The sequence below is a fragment of the Oryza sativa genome, chromosome 2 (genome assembly GCF_034140825.1).
Source record: "Oryza sativa Japonica Group chromosome 2, ASM3414082v1".
NCBI classification, from domain to species: Eukaryota; Viridiplantae; Streptophyta; class Magnoliopsida; order Poales; family Poaceae; genus Oryza; species Oryza sativa.
In genome coordinates this window covers 19,166,354-19,186,184 of record NC_089036.1, presented here as the reverse complement: position 1 = coordinate 19,186,184, position 19,831 = coordinate 19,166,354, and the positions used below count along the sequence as shown (strand labels likewise).

The 19,831-nt window shown below is 39.1% G+C and overlaps 2 protein-coding genes across 4 annotated transcripts; one reads left to right on the top strand and one right to left on the bottom strand.

Moving 5' to 3' along the window:
* Window positions 1-343: 343 nt before the first annotated feature.
* On the top strand, window positions 344-4,276 carry LOC9271219 (uncharacterized). 3 transcript variants are annotated; one of them, XM_015768745.3, is made up of 2 exons: window positions 344-929; window positions 3,942-4,276. In XM_015768745.3, the coding sequence occupies exon 1, from the start codon at window positions 414-416 to the stop codon at window positions 870-872; it is 459 nt and encodes a 152-aa protein (XP_015624231.1). In that variant the 5' UTR covers window positions 344-413; the 3' UTR covers window positions 873-929; window positions 3,942-4,276. The 3 variants fall into 3 exon arrangements, with proteins under 3 accessions (XP_015624231.1, XP_015624233.1, XP_015624232.1); XM_015768747.3 differs by lacking the exon at window positions 3,942-4,276 and adding an exon at window positions 2,638-3,123; XM_015768746.3 differs by lacking the exon at window positions 3,942-4,276 and adding an exon at window positions 1,536-1,668.
* A 1,311-nt stretch (window positions 4,277-5,587) lies between these two features.
* On the bottom strand, window positions 5,588-12,084 carry LOC4329480 (protein PAT1 homolog 1). Its single transcript, XM_015770342.3, has 5 exons — window positions 11,827-12,084; window positions 11,309-11,475; window positions 9,922-9,978; window positions 9,100-9,169; window positions 5,588-8,522 (listed from the first exon to the last, which is right to left on the bottom strand). Exons 1-5 carry the CDS (start codon window positions 11,894-11,896, stop codon window positions 6,439-6,441), a joined length of 2,448 nt encoding a protein of 815 aa, XP_015625828.1. The 5' UTR covers window positions 11,897-12,084; the 3' UTR covers window positions 5,588-6,438.
* Between the last annotated feature and the right edge of the window lie 7,747 nt (window positions 12,085-19,831).

Below are 19,831 nucleotides of genomic sequence, written 5' to 3'. Positions count from 1 at the left end.
AACCATATTTGTAAACCTAGCTGAAAAATCCAAATTTATTGTATTCTAAGACAACTAAGGGTGTGTTCGGATATCCCTTTTCCCAACTCCTCTCCTCTCGTTTTCCGCTCACACTCTTTTCGAACTGCTAAACGGTGTGTTTTTTTGTAAAAAGTTTCTATACGAAAGTTGCTTGAAAAAAATCAAATTAATCCATTTTAAAAAAAATCTAGCTAATACTTGATTAATCATGCACTAATGGATCGCTCCGTTTTCCGTGCTTACTGTGCTGATGGGAACCAGAACCAGCGAACTCACCCTAATACTAACTCTATCCAAGCATATTTCTCTCCCTCTCTCCTCTGTACCTGCCAATAGCCAGGAGAGTGACAGAAGAGGGGAAGGATGAGTGGAAGGACGAAGGAGGAGGGCTAATGGCAGACAGCGGACAACACGGCCAAAGGTGCAAGTGGATGATGGGTGGCACAAGCGGAGAGATGCGAGCGGCTGGGATGGCGATGCGAGTGTGGGTAGCGGGGACGACAGGAGTTGTGGGCAGAGAAGCTTCGGATAGCGCAGGCAGTGGCATGGCACGAGCGGCGGGGTGCTCCAGCGATCTCTCTACCAGATCCAGCGCTTCTCTGTCTTCACTCTGGCAAATTTCCACCACCAAATCCGGTATGCAGCTCCTCTCTACTGTTACTCCCCTCATGGTATGCAGTCCGGATGGTGGCGTGAGTTTGATTGGGAGCTCGACACTTGGGGTATGGCGTGAGGTTTCTGCTCGGATAACACCCAAGCTATTTTTGGTTGCCCGGATGGAGTATCTGTTGGAGACTGACTTTCATTTCCAATATGCCATTTTCAGGATGATGGGATGGAGTATTTGGTGAGGATGCTCTTATGGTCTCAAAACCATTCCGTCCCTCAACTGTAGAACTGTTTGATTGGTATCCCCTAACTTTTAAAATCGTTTATTTTTTATCCATCGTCTTAAATTTGGTGGATCTAGTATTTGGGCCTTCTGGAAAATCAAAATAAGAAAAGGATTACACATATTTCGATGCAAATCTTTCGCTAAACAAAGAAAAGGAAAGTAAGCTGGTGTGGTCATTTGGCTGTAGGAGAACCGGTCAAAGTAACAAATACTCTCTCCTTGACTCCATTAAAAAAGATAAAAACTTGAGTCTTTCATGGAGATTAAAGATAAGGTAAAATTAAATGATTAGGTGACTAATCAATTAAGATAAAATAGTAGGTAAGAAAATTAAATAAGAGATGTTATAATTAGTTGAGGAATAGATGGAGAAATTAAATTACGGATGGTTGTAGGTGAAGTAAGGTTCCATTCTATATCTTTTTCTCAACTTTCACTATCTCATTTTTCATGTGTACATCTCTTGATCTATTAAACGATGTTTTTTAAATAAAAGTTTCTTTAAAAAGTGTATTAGTAGATATTTTTAAAATTTTCGAGCTAATATTTAATTAATCACGTGCTAATGAGTACTTCATTTTGCTTGCCACTAATAAACCACACCGTTTTGCTTGTCCAGACGATTGGTTTTCAACATGCCATGCAACTATATTTTGGAATGGATCTAGTAGAGAATTGACGGGGCCCACTTTCATCCTACTGAAAATCAAATAGGAGTAGTCATTTGCATTGCAAATGGGATCGCTGTTATAGACTGTTAAGACTCAAAATTCAAAATGCTGCCATGAAAATTGATATTGGCTTCTTTCGAATGCAAGAATCACATGATATAGCTTAATTTCCATAAAAATCCCACGAATTCCTCCATTCAAATGATCACTCGAGGTTAACTGCAACTACTTCATTCAAATGATCCAGTTTAAGGCTGCAACTAATAACTACTGTACACAAACTTACAACAAAGGCAGGCAGCCTTTATCCTGGTAAAAAGTATATGATGCAACCAGAGTTCCCCCCTAAAAAATTGTTTTTGAGCAAAGAATAAGCCAACATTTATAGTAACCTCAAAGTACCAGAACCTGTACAACCACTGCTGCTAAACCCACTAGTCTTGGATGTCTTCTTCACCGGGAGCATATGAATGTTATGTTAAAAGCTAAAATTCGCCCCAACATAGTGTTACAACAGTGCATGTACATATGCATATCAGGTGGGTGCTATATAAATGACCCACCGAAAGGAGATTGTTGGTCTATGAGATTAATCTGAAGCCTAAAGTCACATTCTGAAGAAGGCTAATTTTTCCTGAGCAAATGGAACTTTCTCCAAGCTCACGACAACCTTAGAGCGGTATAATAACCGACTATTAGCCAGCTATAAACATATTTTAATGAGATAAAAAATAAGAGAGAAGAGTAGCGGACTACAGATCTATAGCCACCTGCAGCATGGACTTTAAAACACAATGTGTGTATGACAGGTGGGACCATATATTAATAGTATAGTAAGCAACTATTGTATGAATTGGCTATTAGATCGGCTATAGATGAATTGAAACTAGTAGTGGGCTATTAAACTTGCTCTATTGAAGGGGTTATGCATGTCTCCAAGATATAAAAGAATTACCATCCGCAGACAAGCACATTTAAGCATTGACAATCTACAGTATTTTGGGGGAGGTTGGGCATCAGCTCTCGTTGACTCTCACCTTGCTGCCGCAGCAAGCGCGCCCCTCGCCGGCGCCGCGGCAGCGCCGTCGGTGGTGGTGCGGTTGAGGAGCTCGCGGTTCTCCTTCCAGACCTCACCGTCGTCGTACACCTCCTTCTTCCAGATGGGCACGGACGCCTTGACTCGTCGATGACGTAGCGGCACGCCTCCATCGCGTCGGCGCGGTGCACCGCGGACGCCGCCACGAACACGCTCGCCTCCCCCGCGGGGACCGCCCCGAGCCGGTGCGCCACGGCGAGCCGCCGCAGCAGCAGGGGGCGGCGGGCGGCGCGGGCCTCGCGGACGATGGCGGATAGCCGGCGCCGTCGTGGCACGCTTTTCAAAGTGCTAAACGATACGTTTCGTGTAAAAATTTTTTATATGAAAGTTGTTCTAAAATATCAAATTAATCCATTTTTCAAGTTTGTAATAATTAAAACCAAATTAGTCACATGTTATTACCACCTCGTTTTGCGTGAAACATTTAATATTTATCTTCATCTTCAGGAGATTCAAACACCACCTTAGACACATGCATGGAATATTAAATATAGATAAAAAAAACTAATTACACAGATTACGTGTAAATTACGAGGCGAATCTTTTAAGCCTAATTGCGCCATGATTTGACAATGTAGTGCTATCGTAAACATTTGCTAATGACGGATTAATTAAGGTTAATAAATTTGTCTCGCAGTTTCCAGGCGGAATCTGTAATTTGTTTTGTTATTAGTCTACGTTTAATACTTAAAATGTGTGTCCGTATATCCAATGTGACACGCCAAACATTTTCGTTCGTGAACTAAATAGCCCCTAAACATTCACTCTACAAACTTTAGGTGGATAAACTTTAGATGTATAAACTTTAGGTGTATAAACTTACTAAAAGAGGAAAAATATAAAATATTTGAATTCGAATTTGAATTTAAATCGGGTATATAAACTTTTGACTTATAACATTCGTTTTACAAACTTTAGGTAGATAAACTTTAGATGTGTAAACTTTAGGGGTATAAACTTACTAAAAGAAGAAAAGAAAAAAAAAAGAAAAAAACGATCGCTGGCAGCGACTGAACGCTCGTCAGGAATTTCGCCAACTACTAGCTCCAAATCATCTATAGTCAATGTAATAGTTAATTCATACAAGTAGTTGCTTACTATACTATTAATATCTGGTCCCACCTGTCATACACATATTACATCTTGAAGTTCGTGCTGTAGCTGGCTATATATCTTTAGCCCGCTGTTCTTCTCTATTCTTTTATCTATTTAAAATATATTTATAGCTGGCTTATAGTGTGCTATTATACCTGCTCAGTAGTAGGATGATGAGCATACAGAATCCAGGACGTAATCAATTACGGGATCAATAATGCTGTTGCTGTGCTCCACCTCAAAGGAAGGACAACAGGATAAGGATCATTGGAGGAAGGATATCCGGTGTGCCTTCCTGTGTGTGTTGCGTGTATCTGAAGTATTTAATGGAGAGGAGGAGGGGTGGCGTGTGCAACAGCGCAAGGTAACAAAAATTAGTGGGGATTGTTTATAGTACTGCCGATGCAGTAGCAAATATTAACATATGAGTTTGGACCTATATGTCAACCATTTTTACTGTATTAGCAGTACTGCAAAATAATCTTTTGCATCCGCTAAGAAGCTCACCTCCTCGCTCAGAGCCTCGCACCGTACTGTGCTGTTTCATCGGGTTTTCAGACTCCGGCCAGAATCGTCCCCATCCGCTCCTTAGGAAAAATCATGATTTGTAAACGTGAAAACGATCAAACAACTACTGTTCTCGTCTCAGTATATTTGAAGTTTCGGACTTAGATATGGGTATTAAGAAAATATTAAAACTTAAATAGGAGAAATTTGTATTTTTGAGAAGGGTAGTTAGGTGGAAAAATAAGTTTCGGAGTATAATAAGTCTCGGTGCCAATCCAGCACAACTCGGTGCAAAATGGAACATTGGACTGGAGTCAAGGCTCTTGTTTTCTATGGGATCAGCCCAAATACCTCATGCACAACCTTGTTACTGCTAGGCTTCGATCTGCACAGCAGCCCACAAGATACGTACACTACTTGGTGAAAGCAAAAGTTTGTGCCACCATCCCATGGGCATCTCAATTCGAATAGAAGTCCATATTATCCTTAAACAATTTTTGTCCCTCAACTGTTGAACTGTTTGATTTTCATCCCTCAACATTTGGAACTGTTCGTTTCATCCATCGCCTTAATTTCGGTGGATCTAGTTTGTGCCTTCTCGAAAATCAAAACAAGAAAAGAAAATGATTACACATATTTTGATGAAAACCTGTCGCTAGACAAAGAAAAGGAAAGCAAGGAAAGCAAGCTGGTGTGGTCATTTGGCTGTAGGGGGGACCTGTCAAAGTAACAAATGCTCTCTCTATCCAAAATATAGGAACTTGAGTTTTTCATGGTGATTAAAGACAAGGTAAAATTAAATGATTAGGTGACTCACGGTTAAGATAAGAAAGTAGGTAAGAAAATTAAATAAGAGATATTTTTATTAGTTGAGAAAAATATGTGAAGAAATTAAATTATGGATGGTTGTAGTTAAGTAATTTAGATGCAGGTTATCTGCAGTACTGCAGGAGATCTCAATTGCTAAAATATGGTTGTAGTATACTAATGATGCCAGAAGCAACTATATTTTGGAGTTTTGGAACGTATGGAATAGTAGAAAATTGATTGGGGGAGGGGGCACTTTTTTTTTTTTGCTGGTATGGATTGTTAAGACTCAACGATGTTACCGTGTAAATAACATAACTTCATAAACCGAGAACTGTTGTCACACATTGATATTGGCTTCTTCCGAATGCAAGAATCGCATAATGTACAGCTTAATTTCCATAAAATTTCCATGAATTCGTCCAATCCAGAAGAGGCTAACATTTGCTCAGGGTTTCATGCAGAATTACTGATACATCTAACCATCACACGAGGTTAACTGCAACTACTTCATTCAAATGATCCAGTTTAAGGCTGCAACTAATAACTACTGTACACAAACTTACAACAAAGGCAGGCAGCCTTAATCCTGGTAAAAAGTATATGATGCAACCAGAGTTTCCCCCTAAAAAAATGTTTTTGAGCAAAGAGTAACCTGGAGGCAAGAAATAAAATGACAACAAATTGTAACCATGTATAAATAAGAGATAATATAGCCCCAGTTTCCAGTATCCTCACTATAGTGTCAGTAGGTACCTGGAAACACTGGCCATCTCCATGACATTTTAAATATCTTTCCAGAAACCTAACAAACATCACCACTTCATTATCCCCAACACACTTTTGATCCTAATTAAAACATGATAAGACCAGACTACTACGCACTTGACGCTAGGAACCTTCCACACTAGTAAAAAGACAGACAGGAAGGCCTCAAAGTACCAGAGCCTGTACAACCACTGCTGCTAAACCCACTAGTCTTGGATGTCTTCTTCACTGGGAGCATATGAATGTTATGTTAAAAGCTAAAATTCGCCCCAACGAGACGGCTAGTTCATCCCTGCATAGTGTTACAACAGTGCATGTACATATGCATATCAGGTGGGTGCTATATAAATGACCCACAGAAAGGAGATTGTTGGTCTATGAGATTAATCTGAAGCCTAAAGTCACAATCTGAAGGCTATTTTTTCCTGAGCAAATGGAACTTTCTCCAAGCTCACACAACCTTACCTTATGAAGGGGTTATGCATGTCTCCAGATATAAAAGAATTATCATCCAAAGACAAGCACATTTAAGTCCTTTAAGCATTGACAATCTACACTTTTTGGCATCTTGAGCTAAATCAACCAGGAACAGACTCGGAGGTGATGTGCCCACCATTTGCACCGCTGGCATTAAAACCAGTCACTGGCATGGTTCGCTGAGCAAAATCAAGCAGCAGCTGGCGTTGCTGATCATTTGTATGAGGGAGGCTTGCACGTAGCAACTCAACCGGCATCTCCCTGCTGGTTGCTTTGGAGACCTCAGATCCAATTACAGAGCCTGGTGACTGCATGGTAAACATCTGCCTAATACTTTCATACTTGCTGAGACAGTATTTTGTCAGAAGTCCAAAGAAAGCATCAAATGATGCCTGCCAGAGAGTCCGGTTTGACACTGTATAGCTGGCTGCGGCATGCTGGTCAGTCAGTAACTCAGTTGCTCGATCCAGTACTGATTTAATAATAAGAGAAGCCCCATCACCAGCAGAGCTAGCTAGAGGACGCAGAGGTGGCTGCTCAGGTGAACAGACCACAGCAGCAAGGCAAGCACTAAGAGCACCTAGTTCCATATGGCGCACACAAGATGAAAGAGTCTTTGCAAGAGTAACTGTTGTTTCTGCTGCACTAGAATCTGATGGTAAACCCCCGAACAAGTACCTCAGATGTCGAAAAATAGCCATGCATACTATACGGGTCAACTCACTTCCAGGGGTAAGAAGTCGAAGGTAACGTGACAAAAACTTGCGTCCTTTAGGAAGAGAAACAATGCGAAGAAAAACAAGATCATCCTTAGCAGCCAATCCAGATGAATGGCTTGATGTGCTCGGCCCGAGAGGGTCAACAAGCTGAAGTGATGCAGCTAAACCTTCAAGGAGGACCTGCCGTCTTCGCCTCAGTTGGAAACTGTTATCCTGTGCCTGACTAGACTGCAACAGACGGTCAATATCATCCACCTCAAGAAGAAGGCAGAGGGCATCTTCAACAGTGACTCTAGCGGCCAGCATTGGTTCTTTCTCCAATGGTCTCAGAGAAGACTTCTGATCATGAGAACCATCACTTGATGAAGGAAGGTCAACTTCAAGAAGAGAACGAGGCCTACGTATGGAAGAGAAGGAAACTCTTCCTACAGCATCAACCTGAAGATATGCATGATGGTCACCACTGGATCGGGACTTGGAAGGCAAGTCTTTCATTGACGTTGGGGCAAAATTGGCCTTTGGCCTAGAATTGGCACCCCTTTTCGCGATGCAAGCTTGGTGGTAATAATCAACCACATAAGGATCACTGCTGTGACTTGCTGAATGTTGCATTCTTAAGATAGATTCGATCTCTTCAGATGACATGTACTTAGATCTGAATTTTATTCCTCCACTATCACCATTTTGATTACCAGTATCAGGCAATGGTTGAGAAAAACGTATGTTGTGTTTTCCTCTTCCTGACCTTGATCTCTTGTCTCTTGATGAAGGAACACTGCTAACAGAATCAAATCTTCCTGTTAATTCTGGGGAGTGATGTTGGTAAAATATGTGAGGTGGTAAATTTAGGTAATTCTGATGGGATGGTTGGACTTGAACTTGTGCCAATCTCTGCTGCTGTTGAGAAAATAACAGTGATGACATCGGGCTATTTGGAAGTGATATTTGTTTCTGTAACATGTTCGGCAGTAGATTAAATTGCTCCCCAGCATAAAGATTGGCTTGGCTTGGCCAATCATTTTGCATTGGATTGTTTACAGGCAGATTTGAAGTGCCGAAGGACATGCTCCCTCCATACGGTAGTCCATGAGATAGTCCAGCTATATGATATGGAGAACTTGGAAGGGACATGCTTGGAGAACCCATTTGCAGGCCAGCACCAAGTGATGGAATGCTCCCATGGCGTGTAAGGCCTTGAGAAGTATAAGGTGATCTACCACCTGGCGGTGGAAAGGACGTAAATGAAGGAGATTTTGGTGGAATGATAGGTTCACTTGCCCGGTGCTGCAGTGGTTGCTGAGGATAGGAAGATGTTCGGCTCAATGGTTTGGCATCCCCTTGCTGCACCAGAGTGTGTGACTGTGACCACCATCTTTTACTTTCCTGAAATTCCTCATCCTCTAAAATGTCTTGATCTACCCAGTTAGGAAATTCTACATCTTCAGCCCAATCAACAGTTAGAGAACCTGAAAAGGGCATTTACATAGTTCAGTAACAAGTTGAGCCTTCAGGCATTAATTTGACTTTGGCTACATCCCAGAGTTCCAAAAGAATAGTTGTTTTTCAACAAAAGGGTGTAATAGACACAAAATAGCCTTCTTCTGGTCGATATTGATGGCATTAAAGTTTTGGAAACATGTGCAGTAATGCAGAATGGAAGCATTTCATAAGTGAGATTATATATAGCTTTCAACAAAGATGCATACAAAAGCTGCCATATTTCTCTTGGTGAAAATAGTTTTGTACAATTCTCTTCTCTTTTTTTTTTTACAATAGTCTATTGACATGAGTGATACAAATCCACAACTGTGTATAGCAAGTCAAAATTATACCAGCAATTAGCAGTGAAACGCAAAATGGCCGACTTCAACATATTTAAAAAAGGAACTACATGCACAAAAGATTATGCATATGTTAACATTTTTAGTCAACAATCTTTTAAAAACAAAGATTGGGCATCACATTTTATAAGGATATACACAAAACAAACTCCATAACACTCATCACGACTAGTTTTGTATTGGGACACAAAGATTGACTTACTTCCTCTTGAGATGGATCGTCTGTCACCAATAACACCAGGATTCCGTGTTCCACTAATGGTTCGGTTCAACTGACATTAAAAGATATAAATAAATCAGTGTGCGACAGCAGAACGAACGCATACAACAAAAACATAAGTTTTTAAGGCTAGAACAAAATATTATGAAGTTACGGTTCCATATGCAAGCAATTTGTCAGGTATAGATAAAAGTTGAGGCCTCATTAGTGATTATCCTGAATTCCTAATCCATTGGTTGCATGGGCTTCAACTAAGCAATATGATATAAAATATCCTTAGAAAAAGAACAACAGCCAAGCTAATCAATCCAAAACAACTTCAGACATTACAGATGTATCTAGATCTTCTATGTACAATTGGGCCTTAGATGCGGCAAAATACTTGCAGATTGCAAAACAGATTATTGCAATGCCAGAAGAAGCTAGATTCAGCCAAAGGACTTGACTAACCATGTGTCATTTATCCCGTACATGCTTGGCAGCAGGCAGGACTAGTTGTAGTGGAAATAGGCAGATAGCTACAACTACAAATGAATAAAATGTGCACTTGATGTTTAAGTTAGCTTAGCCTTGTGGGGTGGAAGGTGGGGGGATTAGTGACATGCAGCCTGAAGATGCAACCTTTCTGGGGAAAACATTTCTTGATACGAGAATGGATTACGGAAGAATTAGAGTAACCACTTAGCCAACAATGGTAAAGCATAAGTATCCTTAACATATCTAATACTTCCAAGGGTTACTGCAAAAGCATTTTTTTTTAATAATGGAACCTCAATTTAAAACAGTGGAGCTTGTGAAACAAACCTTTGCAAAAGTGCTCGCAAGATCATCAATATCGGACAAGTTACTCAGATTATCAATCTGCAGAACATAGTAAATTGAATCAGAATAACTCCACAACACTGAAAATGATAGTAAATCTATAATCTAAGGAGGGAAGTAGAAATTGAAAGTGCTACAAAATTAAAAAAAAAAGGGCATGTATAGAATGCAGGGTGCTCAAACATGCATGCATCCATAACTCCTTGTAGAGCCTGAGCAGTTCAAAGATTGATGGCCAATTGCAATGTAATATTAAACATAAATTTTGCCCATCACAATAAACTCCAATTGGCTATTTAGACAAGCACATTAACTATTTCAATTCAACCCCCCAAAAACCTTTTAATCCAACCAACAAAAATATAAAAGTTATAAATTGCAATTGCTCAAAGCTAGAAGTGTTAACCTGTAAGCTTAGGCTTACATGACATGACATGGACAATAAAAACCATCATTTGATCCTCAAGAAAATTTTAAGTCTGCTAAATAGTAATCATTGGCAATGCAATCTATCAACAATGCAGCAGAGAATGCGAGAGCAACTCAAGCATTTAAGAAATGGCAATACAGCCAACAGTTGAAGCAGTGCAGCATTTTGTAACGAACTAGATTATATGGTTTTTGCCCAATTATGCTATTGATCCCAAAATGCAGTAATAGTTCTCTTTGAGTTCCAGAGCAAATGAGCATTGGGCCAAGCAACACAAGGAAAAGTGTGCTAGAAAACTAACCAAACCAAAGATTCCATAGCCAGAAGCTATACAGCTATAGCTTGATGAACTATCAAAAGGAATTATAATTGGACTTAAACAAGCAAAGAATAGGCTTTTGACGAAGCAGCCAAAAGGCTACCTTGAACATTATCGATTTCACTGTCATATCCTGATGAAACATTCATAGTCACTATCAATTATCAAAAGAAGCATGCACTGTTCTAGTGATTCTCAACTCTACATGTAGCAACAGGATGGTCGCAGCAAAGATTCGTCTTCCATCCGTGTCTCATGAAATTCTACCGTTGCAATGGAACCTTTTAGCTATCAAACAACTGATAAACACCGTCATTCAACACACATCGATCTGCCTATAATTGAAGCACAAAAACATTCCAACATAGCCACTTCCCGGACACTACTGATGTGAACCTCAGCTCCACTAGTAAGACCCTAGAGGCCCACATGGACATTTATTCTTGATTCCTCCTAGCACTAAGCCTCCACTATCGCTTGCCGCCATGCCGAAAGGACTGTGTTATCGAGAAAAAGAGCTAAAGCATGCATGTGAACCCAAGAACACAAACGAATAGCACGACGATAGTTCACAACAAAGACGGCAATCTATGGGCATGAAGGCTCCTGAATCCTCGCACCTCTTCTCCAACAGAGGAGAGCCGGTACAGCCCTTCTTCTGCTCCTCCACTGAATCCACCGCCATTGGCATCACCACCGCCGCCGCCGCCATCCTCCAAGCAACTGAGCTCGAGCCCCTCCAGTGGCTCCTTCCCGAAGAAGGAGTACTGCGCGGCATCGAAATTATCTGCATCGAGAAAAAAGCGTCAGATGGCGCAGATCATACTAATCGTACGCAGTAAAAACCCACATCTTTTACCCCCAAAATTACAACCGAGAACAAAGAACAACAGCAAGAACATCACGAAACACCAATCAAGCCAACAAAAAAAGAAAACCAACAGACATCCTTTCCTAGTTGGAATTCGAGCAATTCTCCGTCGATAACCCAACGATTCGCATCGGGAAGAGACAGCAAAACAGATCAAGGCGCCGACTTTTCCCGCAAACCAAATTCAACGCCAACACAGCACCCCAAACTACTCGCAGCAGCAGCAGCTACCAGATCAAGAAGCCTCAAGAAAAAAAAAAGCCTCACCTGGAGCGGCCGCGGAGGAGGAGGAGGAGAAAGGCGCGCCGCCGCCGCCATCCGACTCGACGCCCCGCATCTCCGTACAAGAACCCTAGCAGCAGCAGCAGCAGCAAGCGGCGGCGCGCATCTAGGGGGGGCTAGGGCTTCGTTTCTTGGCACCGCGATTCCTCCCTCCCTCCCCCGCGCGCGGCTTTGGATCTGAGCGCGGCTGCGCGAGGAGGAGGAGGAAAGAGAGGAAGGATAGTAGATGATAGATAGATGGATAGATAGATAGCTCCGGCCTCACTGTTGCTTAATTACTTCTCCCTCTTTTCCTTTTCTCCTCCCCTCCCCTGCCTTAAATAAATATATATTAAAAAAATAGTTTTTGGGATATCCAACTACAAATAAATATAAAAAAAAGTTTTTGGGATATCCAAGTACTGTACTAGTGTACTCCTAGAGGAGGAGAATTTAGCAATCCCAAAAATAAGAATGACAAAAGTAAATTAGCAAAACGATATATTTTTTTCTTTTTTTAAGTAGGAGACTTGTTAGGGTTGCACTTGGAAGGCACACAAATAAGGAGAGAGAGGGGATTAGCAAGGGGGTAGGCATAGGAGAGAGAAGAAAGACTTTAGCTTTGGCTTGTTTGTTACTCAATCTATATTTATTTTCTTTTTGTGCTTGCTTTCTTTCCCACCTTTTCTCTCTTTTCATGGTGCATTTTTTAGGCCCTGATGCTTAAATTTATTCTAGTGTTACTGCTAATCCTTATCTTTCTTCTCTCTCTTCTATGATTATCTGTTGCACTGAAGAAGGTCTTGGGGTGGATTTTGGCACTCGGTTAGCAATTGGTTAGTGGTGAATAGAGGAATTGTTAATTGCCAGTGGTGGTGGTAGGTTTCCAATGTACTCGAGGATATTTGGGGGCAGGATCCTATGTAGTATGTGGTTCTAACTAAGTTTTCACATTATTTATATAGCTATAAAATGAAGCATATAAATCACTAATGCATCTATATCCATTCTAATACAAGTAGATAACAAGCGTAAAATTTGATGATCGTTTTGTGGTCTTTATTTTATTCAGAAAGGGCTACGTGGAGATTTAGAGACTATGGATGTGTTCGCTATTCCTGGTTCCCAGCTAGAACCGTCTGTACGAAAAACGGAGCGTTCCATTAGCGCGTGATTAATTAAGTATTAGCTATTTTTTAAAAAATTAATTAATTTGATTTTTTAAGCAACTCTCGTATAGAAACTTTTTTTAAAAAATGCACCGTTTAGCCGTTTTAAAAGCGTGTGCGTGGAAAACGAGGGAGAGGGGTTGGGAAGAGGGAATGCCGAACACAGCCTATGGCAACTCTATGTTTAAGGTCAATCAGTTAAAGTCAACCTATATATACATTTTACTCCCACCGTTTAAAAAAAGAACATCCCTAGCATCCTAATGCACGTTTAGTAGAGAGCATATGACTAAATGTACATTTTGTTTCAGTCAATTAAATGGTTCGAAATATCAAAAAAAATGGCTTTAGATATTTTTTTCCAGTAAAATATCGCAGCCTGCAGATACACCCCTGTAATTCCACACAAAACCAATATTTGGAATCTTCTCATGCAATATTTCCAGTCACTCACATAGGGTAAAAAAAAAAGTGCAGCTACAACAGAGAAGAACATCGTTTTCAACAGAAGACGCGAGTGGGGAACCTTGTTCACTACTGTTTCATCGGTCCATTTGGGGTTTGACGTTGTTAGCCATCAGCGTCTCACACCAAACGCCATAACCTACCAACAGGCAAACAGCCCAGTTGATCATTTCAGTTGTTCATTGTTTTTGTTTCTGAAGACATTTCATTTGTTCATGTACTTTTCCTTTCCTTTTTTTTCCCTCCAAACAAATAAATATGCCACTGGCCTCTTGCCCTTCTCCAATTGTTCAGCCTTCTCTAATTTTTTTTTAATTTTCTCAAAAGCTTCCTGTGCTGAAACGCCGTCTAGAAGAAGCTGTCACTGGCCGGTACCAAACATGTCAAAAGGAACACGCATTTTTTTTCTGAAAGGATCAAAAGCTGCATTGTGCGGATAGAAGTATTCGGTTCCGTTTGCTTTCGTCCTGCTTTAGTTCCTAACTTTTTTTTTAAAACTTTTAACATTTTCATCACATCAAAACTTTCCTACACATATAAAGGTTGTGTTTAGATGGTGGAAAAGTTGGGAAGTTAGGAGAAAGTTGGTAGTTTGGAGAAAAAATTGGTAGTTTATGTGTGTAGGAAAGTTTTCGATATGATGTGATGGAATGGAAAGTTGGGAATTTGGGGGAACTAAACACGGCCAAAATTCCAACTTTTTCGTCACATTGTTCTAATTTCAATCAAACTTTCAATTTTGGCGTGAAGTAAAAAACACCCTTCATTTAAAAGAGCGCTTTGCAGGACCACTTTTGTATTTCTTCGTGTGGGATAAATCCCTATTACACCTCTCTATTTATTAAAAAAATTTATCAACTATAAAACTAGATATTTTACGTCCCTTGACAATCATATGGAATGATGTGAATACTCGAGGATATTTGAGGGCAGGATCCTATGTAGCATGTGGTTCTAACTAAGTTTTCACATTATTTATATAGCTATAAAATGAAGCATATAAATCACTAATGCGTTTATATACATTCTAATACAAGTAGATAATATAATATAGAATACAAACTTGTTTCATATCGTGCTTTTTATGATTCTGAAATTCAAAAGGTGTTCTTTTTACAATTGATGAGTAGTTAAATGCAAGTAAAACACGTATATTTGGATGTCAAATCATGAAAACCACTTAGTATAAGTGAGGTTGTATTGCACTAGGGTTTTTTTTTCTTCTTACCAGTTTTTGATACTTAAGGATGTAAAATTATGTTTGATTGTTGATGGGTGTTTGCTGCACAAACTAGATACTCCTCCCATCTTAAAATCTATCAATTTTTAGCATTCGGCACAAGTATTAAGAAAAGATGTTAAAAATCAACTATTACATTTACTAGGTTGCTATATTTTGGATAAAAAATTAATTGAAGAAGTTGTTATATTTTAGAACTGATGGGGCAGTTAATTGTTTGGTTTCCTTTTTAGCTACCATGCATACGAGACTTTTATAGAATTATTGGTGGACAGAATATTCTTTGTCATGGGGATGGCTGGGAGGAATATGTTCCAAGGAGCTTGGTTAATCATCACATACTCTTAAAGCCTAAGGCCCTGTTTAGTTTTCATGCGAAAACTTTTATACTGTCACATCAAATGTTTGACACATGCACGGAGTATTAAATGTAGAAAAAAAACCAATTATACATATTGCGTGTAAATTGTGAGACAAATCTTTTAAGCCTAATTGCGTCATGATTTGACAATGTGGCGCTATAGTAAATATTTCCTAATGATGGATTAATTAAGCTTAATAAATTCGTCTCGCAGTTTACGTGTGAAATCTGTAATTTGTTTTGTTATTAGACTATGTTTAATACTTCAAATGTATGTCCATATATCCGATGTGACACGCCAAGGCTAAATTTTTTTTTGCCAACTAAACAGGGCCTTAATTCTGGAGCAAACACAAAACCTTAGTCTGGCTGCCCCAGAACCCAGGAATCTGCATACGGCAATGGCGAGAGTGATGTGAGCTTCCGCTATTACGAATCAACATTGACTTCTACTCCAACATTGCTTTCGGACCCGTTTGGTAGAGCTCCAACTTTAAAATTTAACTCCAGAATTTGGATTTGGGGTGATGTTGTGAAATAGCCTAACATAGCTCCACCTCTTTAGTTTATTTTGTGAGAGCGCTTTATCCGGCTATACTCTTATTTTAGGTGGAGCTGAAAATGTTTGACTGAGCTCCAGCTCCAATAGAAGTGGAGCTATAGGAGCTGGAGAGTCAAACATGCCCTTCCTCTAGCTACACAAGTGAAGTACGTATGATAGTAAGGGTCCATTTGTTTTGAAGGGAAATTATAGAAATTTTATAGGATTCTAATCCTATAAAACTTTTTCCTACATGACCCTTTGAAACAAAGGATTGAAAACTATTAAATACTGTAAAATTTCTAAGAAATGTCTCAATCCATACGAGTTTTGGAGAATTTTAACATGAGGTCCAAACTCATGGAAAGTTTATTATAAGCCTATCTCTCTTATCTAATTCCTACGATTTTCCGATGGTTCAATTAAATGATCATTCATATATTTTTTCTACGTTTTACAATCCTCTAATTTTTATAGAATTCCTATCAAAAAAAATTATGTTTTTCATATTCCTCCCTTTTCTCAATCCTTCGATTTAGAGGCCCTGAAAGTTTATACATTGTAGATATACTCCCTCCGTAAAAAAAATACTTGGCTGCTGCAATACGGCAAGGGGATTAAGGCTGTCTTTAGATCTAAAGTTTTTTTTTTCAAACTTCCAACTTTTCCATCACATCAAAACTTTCCTACACACAAACTTCCAATTTTGACGTCAACTAAACACAGCCTAATTACTTGGCTTGTTTTGGCTCAGGAGTTGTACCAGCAACATGTACTACTAGTGTACTATATTACTGGAAGCTAGTACGACTATCTTGTAGTTGTAGCTACAGTGAGCTTATGCTACACGTGACAGTTCCCTTTCGAGCTAAGCATTAACTTGATGAACATTAGTTAACTTCTTCATAAAGTTAATTAATATTTGTCTCCAAGAAACCTAAACCCCACAAATTAAATCTCCACAAAGATAGTAAAGTGCAGAATACCTACTACGGAGTACCCGGTCAAAAAAAAAAAACCTACTACGGAGTATCTAGTAGCACGCCATCCTTTAATATAAACAATTGCAGCAATTACATTAAACTCTATAAACCTAGTAATGCCAGCCAAATATTTAATACAACTTCAAACAACATACCATCGGATCTAGTAATGCCCCCATTTAAATTACTTATCATTTTAGTTTGGCCTAACCATTAATTTTTCGAAATCAGTACAATTTAATTACAAATAAATTAGAGTAAATTTCATAAACTACATATACTTTACACGATTTATCACAAAACTACATATTTAAGAATTTGTTTCACAAAACCACAGATTTAGTGTCTTCGTTTATTACAAAACTACATGTACTTGGCATAATATATCACAAAACTACATATTTAAGAACTTGTTTCACAAAACTACAGATTTAATATCTCCATCATCACAAAACTACTACAGGTTTTAGCAATGAAGACACTATATGTGTAGTTCTGTGATAAATAAATACACTGAATCTATAGTTCTGTGAAACAAGTTCTTAAATCTATAATATTATGATAGATTGTACAAAGTACATCTAGTTTTGTGATAAACGGAGACACTAAATCTGTAGTTTTGTGAAATAAACTCTTAAACTTGTAGTTTCGTGATAAATTGTGCAAAATACCTATAGTTTTGTAAAATTTACTCTTATATAATAGAAATATATTTCTTATGATAAATATAAATTATAAATCTAAAACAAACTGTACGAATATATAGAGATTAATGGTCAAATATAGAAATATCCATGCAGCCACGCCAAGTCCCAAATTCTTGTCTTAGAGTGTGTTTGGCACCCCTTGCTCCCAACATAAATAGTGTGTACGGAAAATAGAGCGATCCATTAGCGCATGATTAATTAAGTATTAGCTATTTTTTAAAAAAATAGATTAATTTGATTTTTTAAGCAACTTTTGTATAGAGACTTTTTAAAAAACATACCATTTAGCAGTTTGAAAAGCGTGCGCGCGGAAAATGAACGAAAGGGGTTGGGAACTAGGGGTGCCAAACATGGTTTACATTACCGTCCGTATACCGGCCTTACCGCAGGGGTAGGGTAATAGAAAAACCGCTGTAACCTCCTTAAATTCAAATAAATTTAAAAAATAATTTAAATTTTTGATAAATTTTACACGAAACAGCTTTCACTGCCGAACACACCCTTAATCCACATCGCCAACCTTAATGTTCGTAGTTGCCGTGAAGAGAGGTTTGTCAGATCAGTGTCGTCCCATGTCATTTTCATGCCCGCCCATGTCTTATCTGCCAATCTCCATTCACGCCACAACCACCTTATTCATGGTGCTGTTGCGAATTCCCTTCCTCGTAAAGTTAATAAATATCTAGCTCCAAGAAACAATATTAATAACTTTTAGTTAAACGCCCCAAACCTCCCCTAAAATAAAAAAGTCCGAATTTCCCCTAAACTATTATGGCAGTATAAATTATCCCTCTTAATTTAAAAACCAGAAATTTTTCATCTTCAACTTTTCATATCGAACGAATTATCCCCTGACCCACTCTGGAACGGTTTTAGTTCTACATGATACACATGTGACATTCTAGTTAGCATATAAAATAAAAAATGCTAAGACTCAATTGTCAGTTCTACCTCTTCTCTCGTCACTACATATGGGCCCTACCTTATATTTTTATGCTACATGAACGGCCACGTGTACGTGGGCCAAAATCGCTCAGGAGACCAGTAGCGAAATATTTCAACCTTATAAAAAGTTAAGGGTGAAGAATGTCTGGTTTTTAATTGATCGAGTAATTCTTGTTGCTACAACAGTCTATAATAGTTTAGGGGTAATTCGAACTTTTTACTTTTTTTACTGAGGACCACCCCATATCAATTTTTCAATTTCTCTCTTCTCTTCCGGTTTCCCACTGCACCCAAGCCGCCATGTTCTTCCACAATTAAGTTGGTGGCGACCGAGGTCATTGAGCTGCATGATAACAACACGCTCGACGCTGCTGCACAGGCCATCACGGCTAGCCCAAAAGGGTCGTGCTGGTGCCTACAGGCGACTCCACGATCTGTCCCGTGACATTTGTTGCCGCTGCTGGCACTAGTGATCAAGCCATGATCACCATGGTCGAGGAGGAGAAGAGAGATGGAGAAGGGGTGATCCAAAATAATAAAAAAAAAGAGTAAAGATATCTAGCTTTATATGAAAATAGGTAACTATATGAACGTTTGGTAGATACATATACCAGCCAAATATTCGATGCATAATTCAGACAAATTAAAATATCATCCAGTGTAAGTAGGTAGCCATTTTTTTATAATCAAGCTTAATACCGACTAATCGTGAGGACGCAATTACAAAACCGGATACGTCAACGTACCTAGAAGCACGTAACGATGACAAGTTTTTCTGTGTGACTCTCCATACCATTTTTATTACTACTATCTAAGAAAAATTGCGGCTTTCGCTTTTAGACGGGTCACCAACGAGAACGACGAGACCGCGGTTGTACGTACTCTCCCCACGTGTACAGCCCAAAAATCGGTGACACGTAGCAGTAGCAAAACCCACGTTTTGTTGGGCTACCTGGGAAGGTTTTAGACGCATGCGGCTGACGACTGACGACGATGGGATGGAGATGGACGGTGATGGATGCTCTCTTTGTTACTACTTCTTTTGTAAAAAAAAAAATAATAAAACTACTGCCTATACTCAGATACATAAATGGAAGTTATGTTTTCTTTAAGACGAAGAAAGTAGTATTTTGGACAACACACGGCACGCACGGACGGTCCATACTAGTCTCGTACTCTTGACCAAGCAGATGTGTTGGATGCTGTAGTGCCCCCGTTCTTTTCTTACTATAATTCGACTTCTGTTAACATGTTTTTCAAACCGCACTAGAACTTTCTACGTAGAAATTACTTTAAAATATTAATTAAATCTATTTTTAAAATTGATAATATTTAAAACTTGATTATTTTTATACGTTGATAATTACTTTTTTTATAATATTTTAAAATTTATAATATTTTTACACGTTGATAATTTTTTCCTTAACTCTCATTTTTTTTAATCAGTCGCGAACAGGGCACCGAGAGGCAGAATAGTAGATCGATCGTACGATCTATCATATATCGATCAGGCCATATGCACGCTTGCCCAGCTAGGGACGTGTGACCGGTAGTGGGCTCCGGCCTCCGCGGTCTTGGGCTGTGTCCACTGTCCACCGCT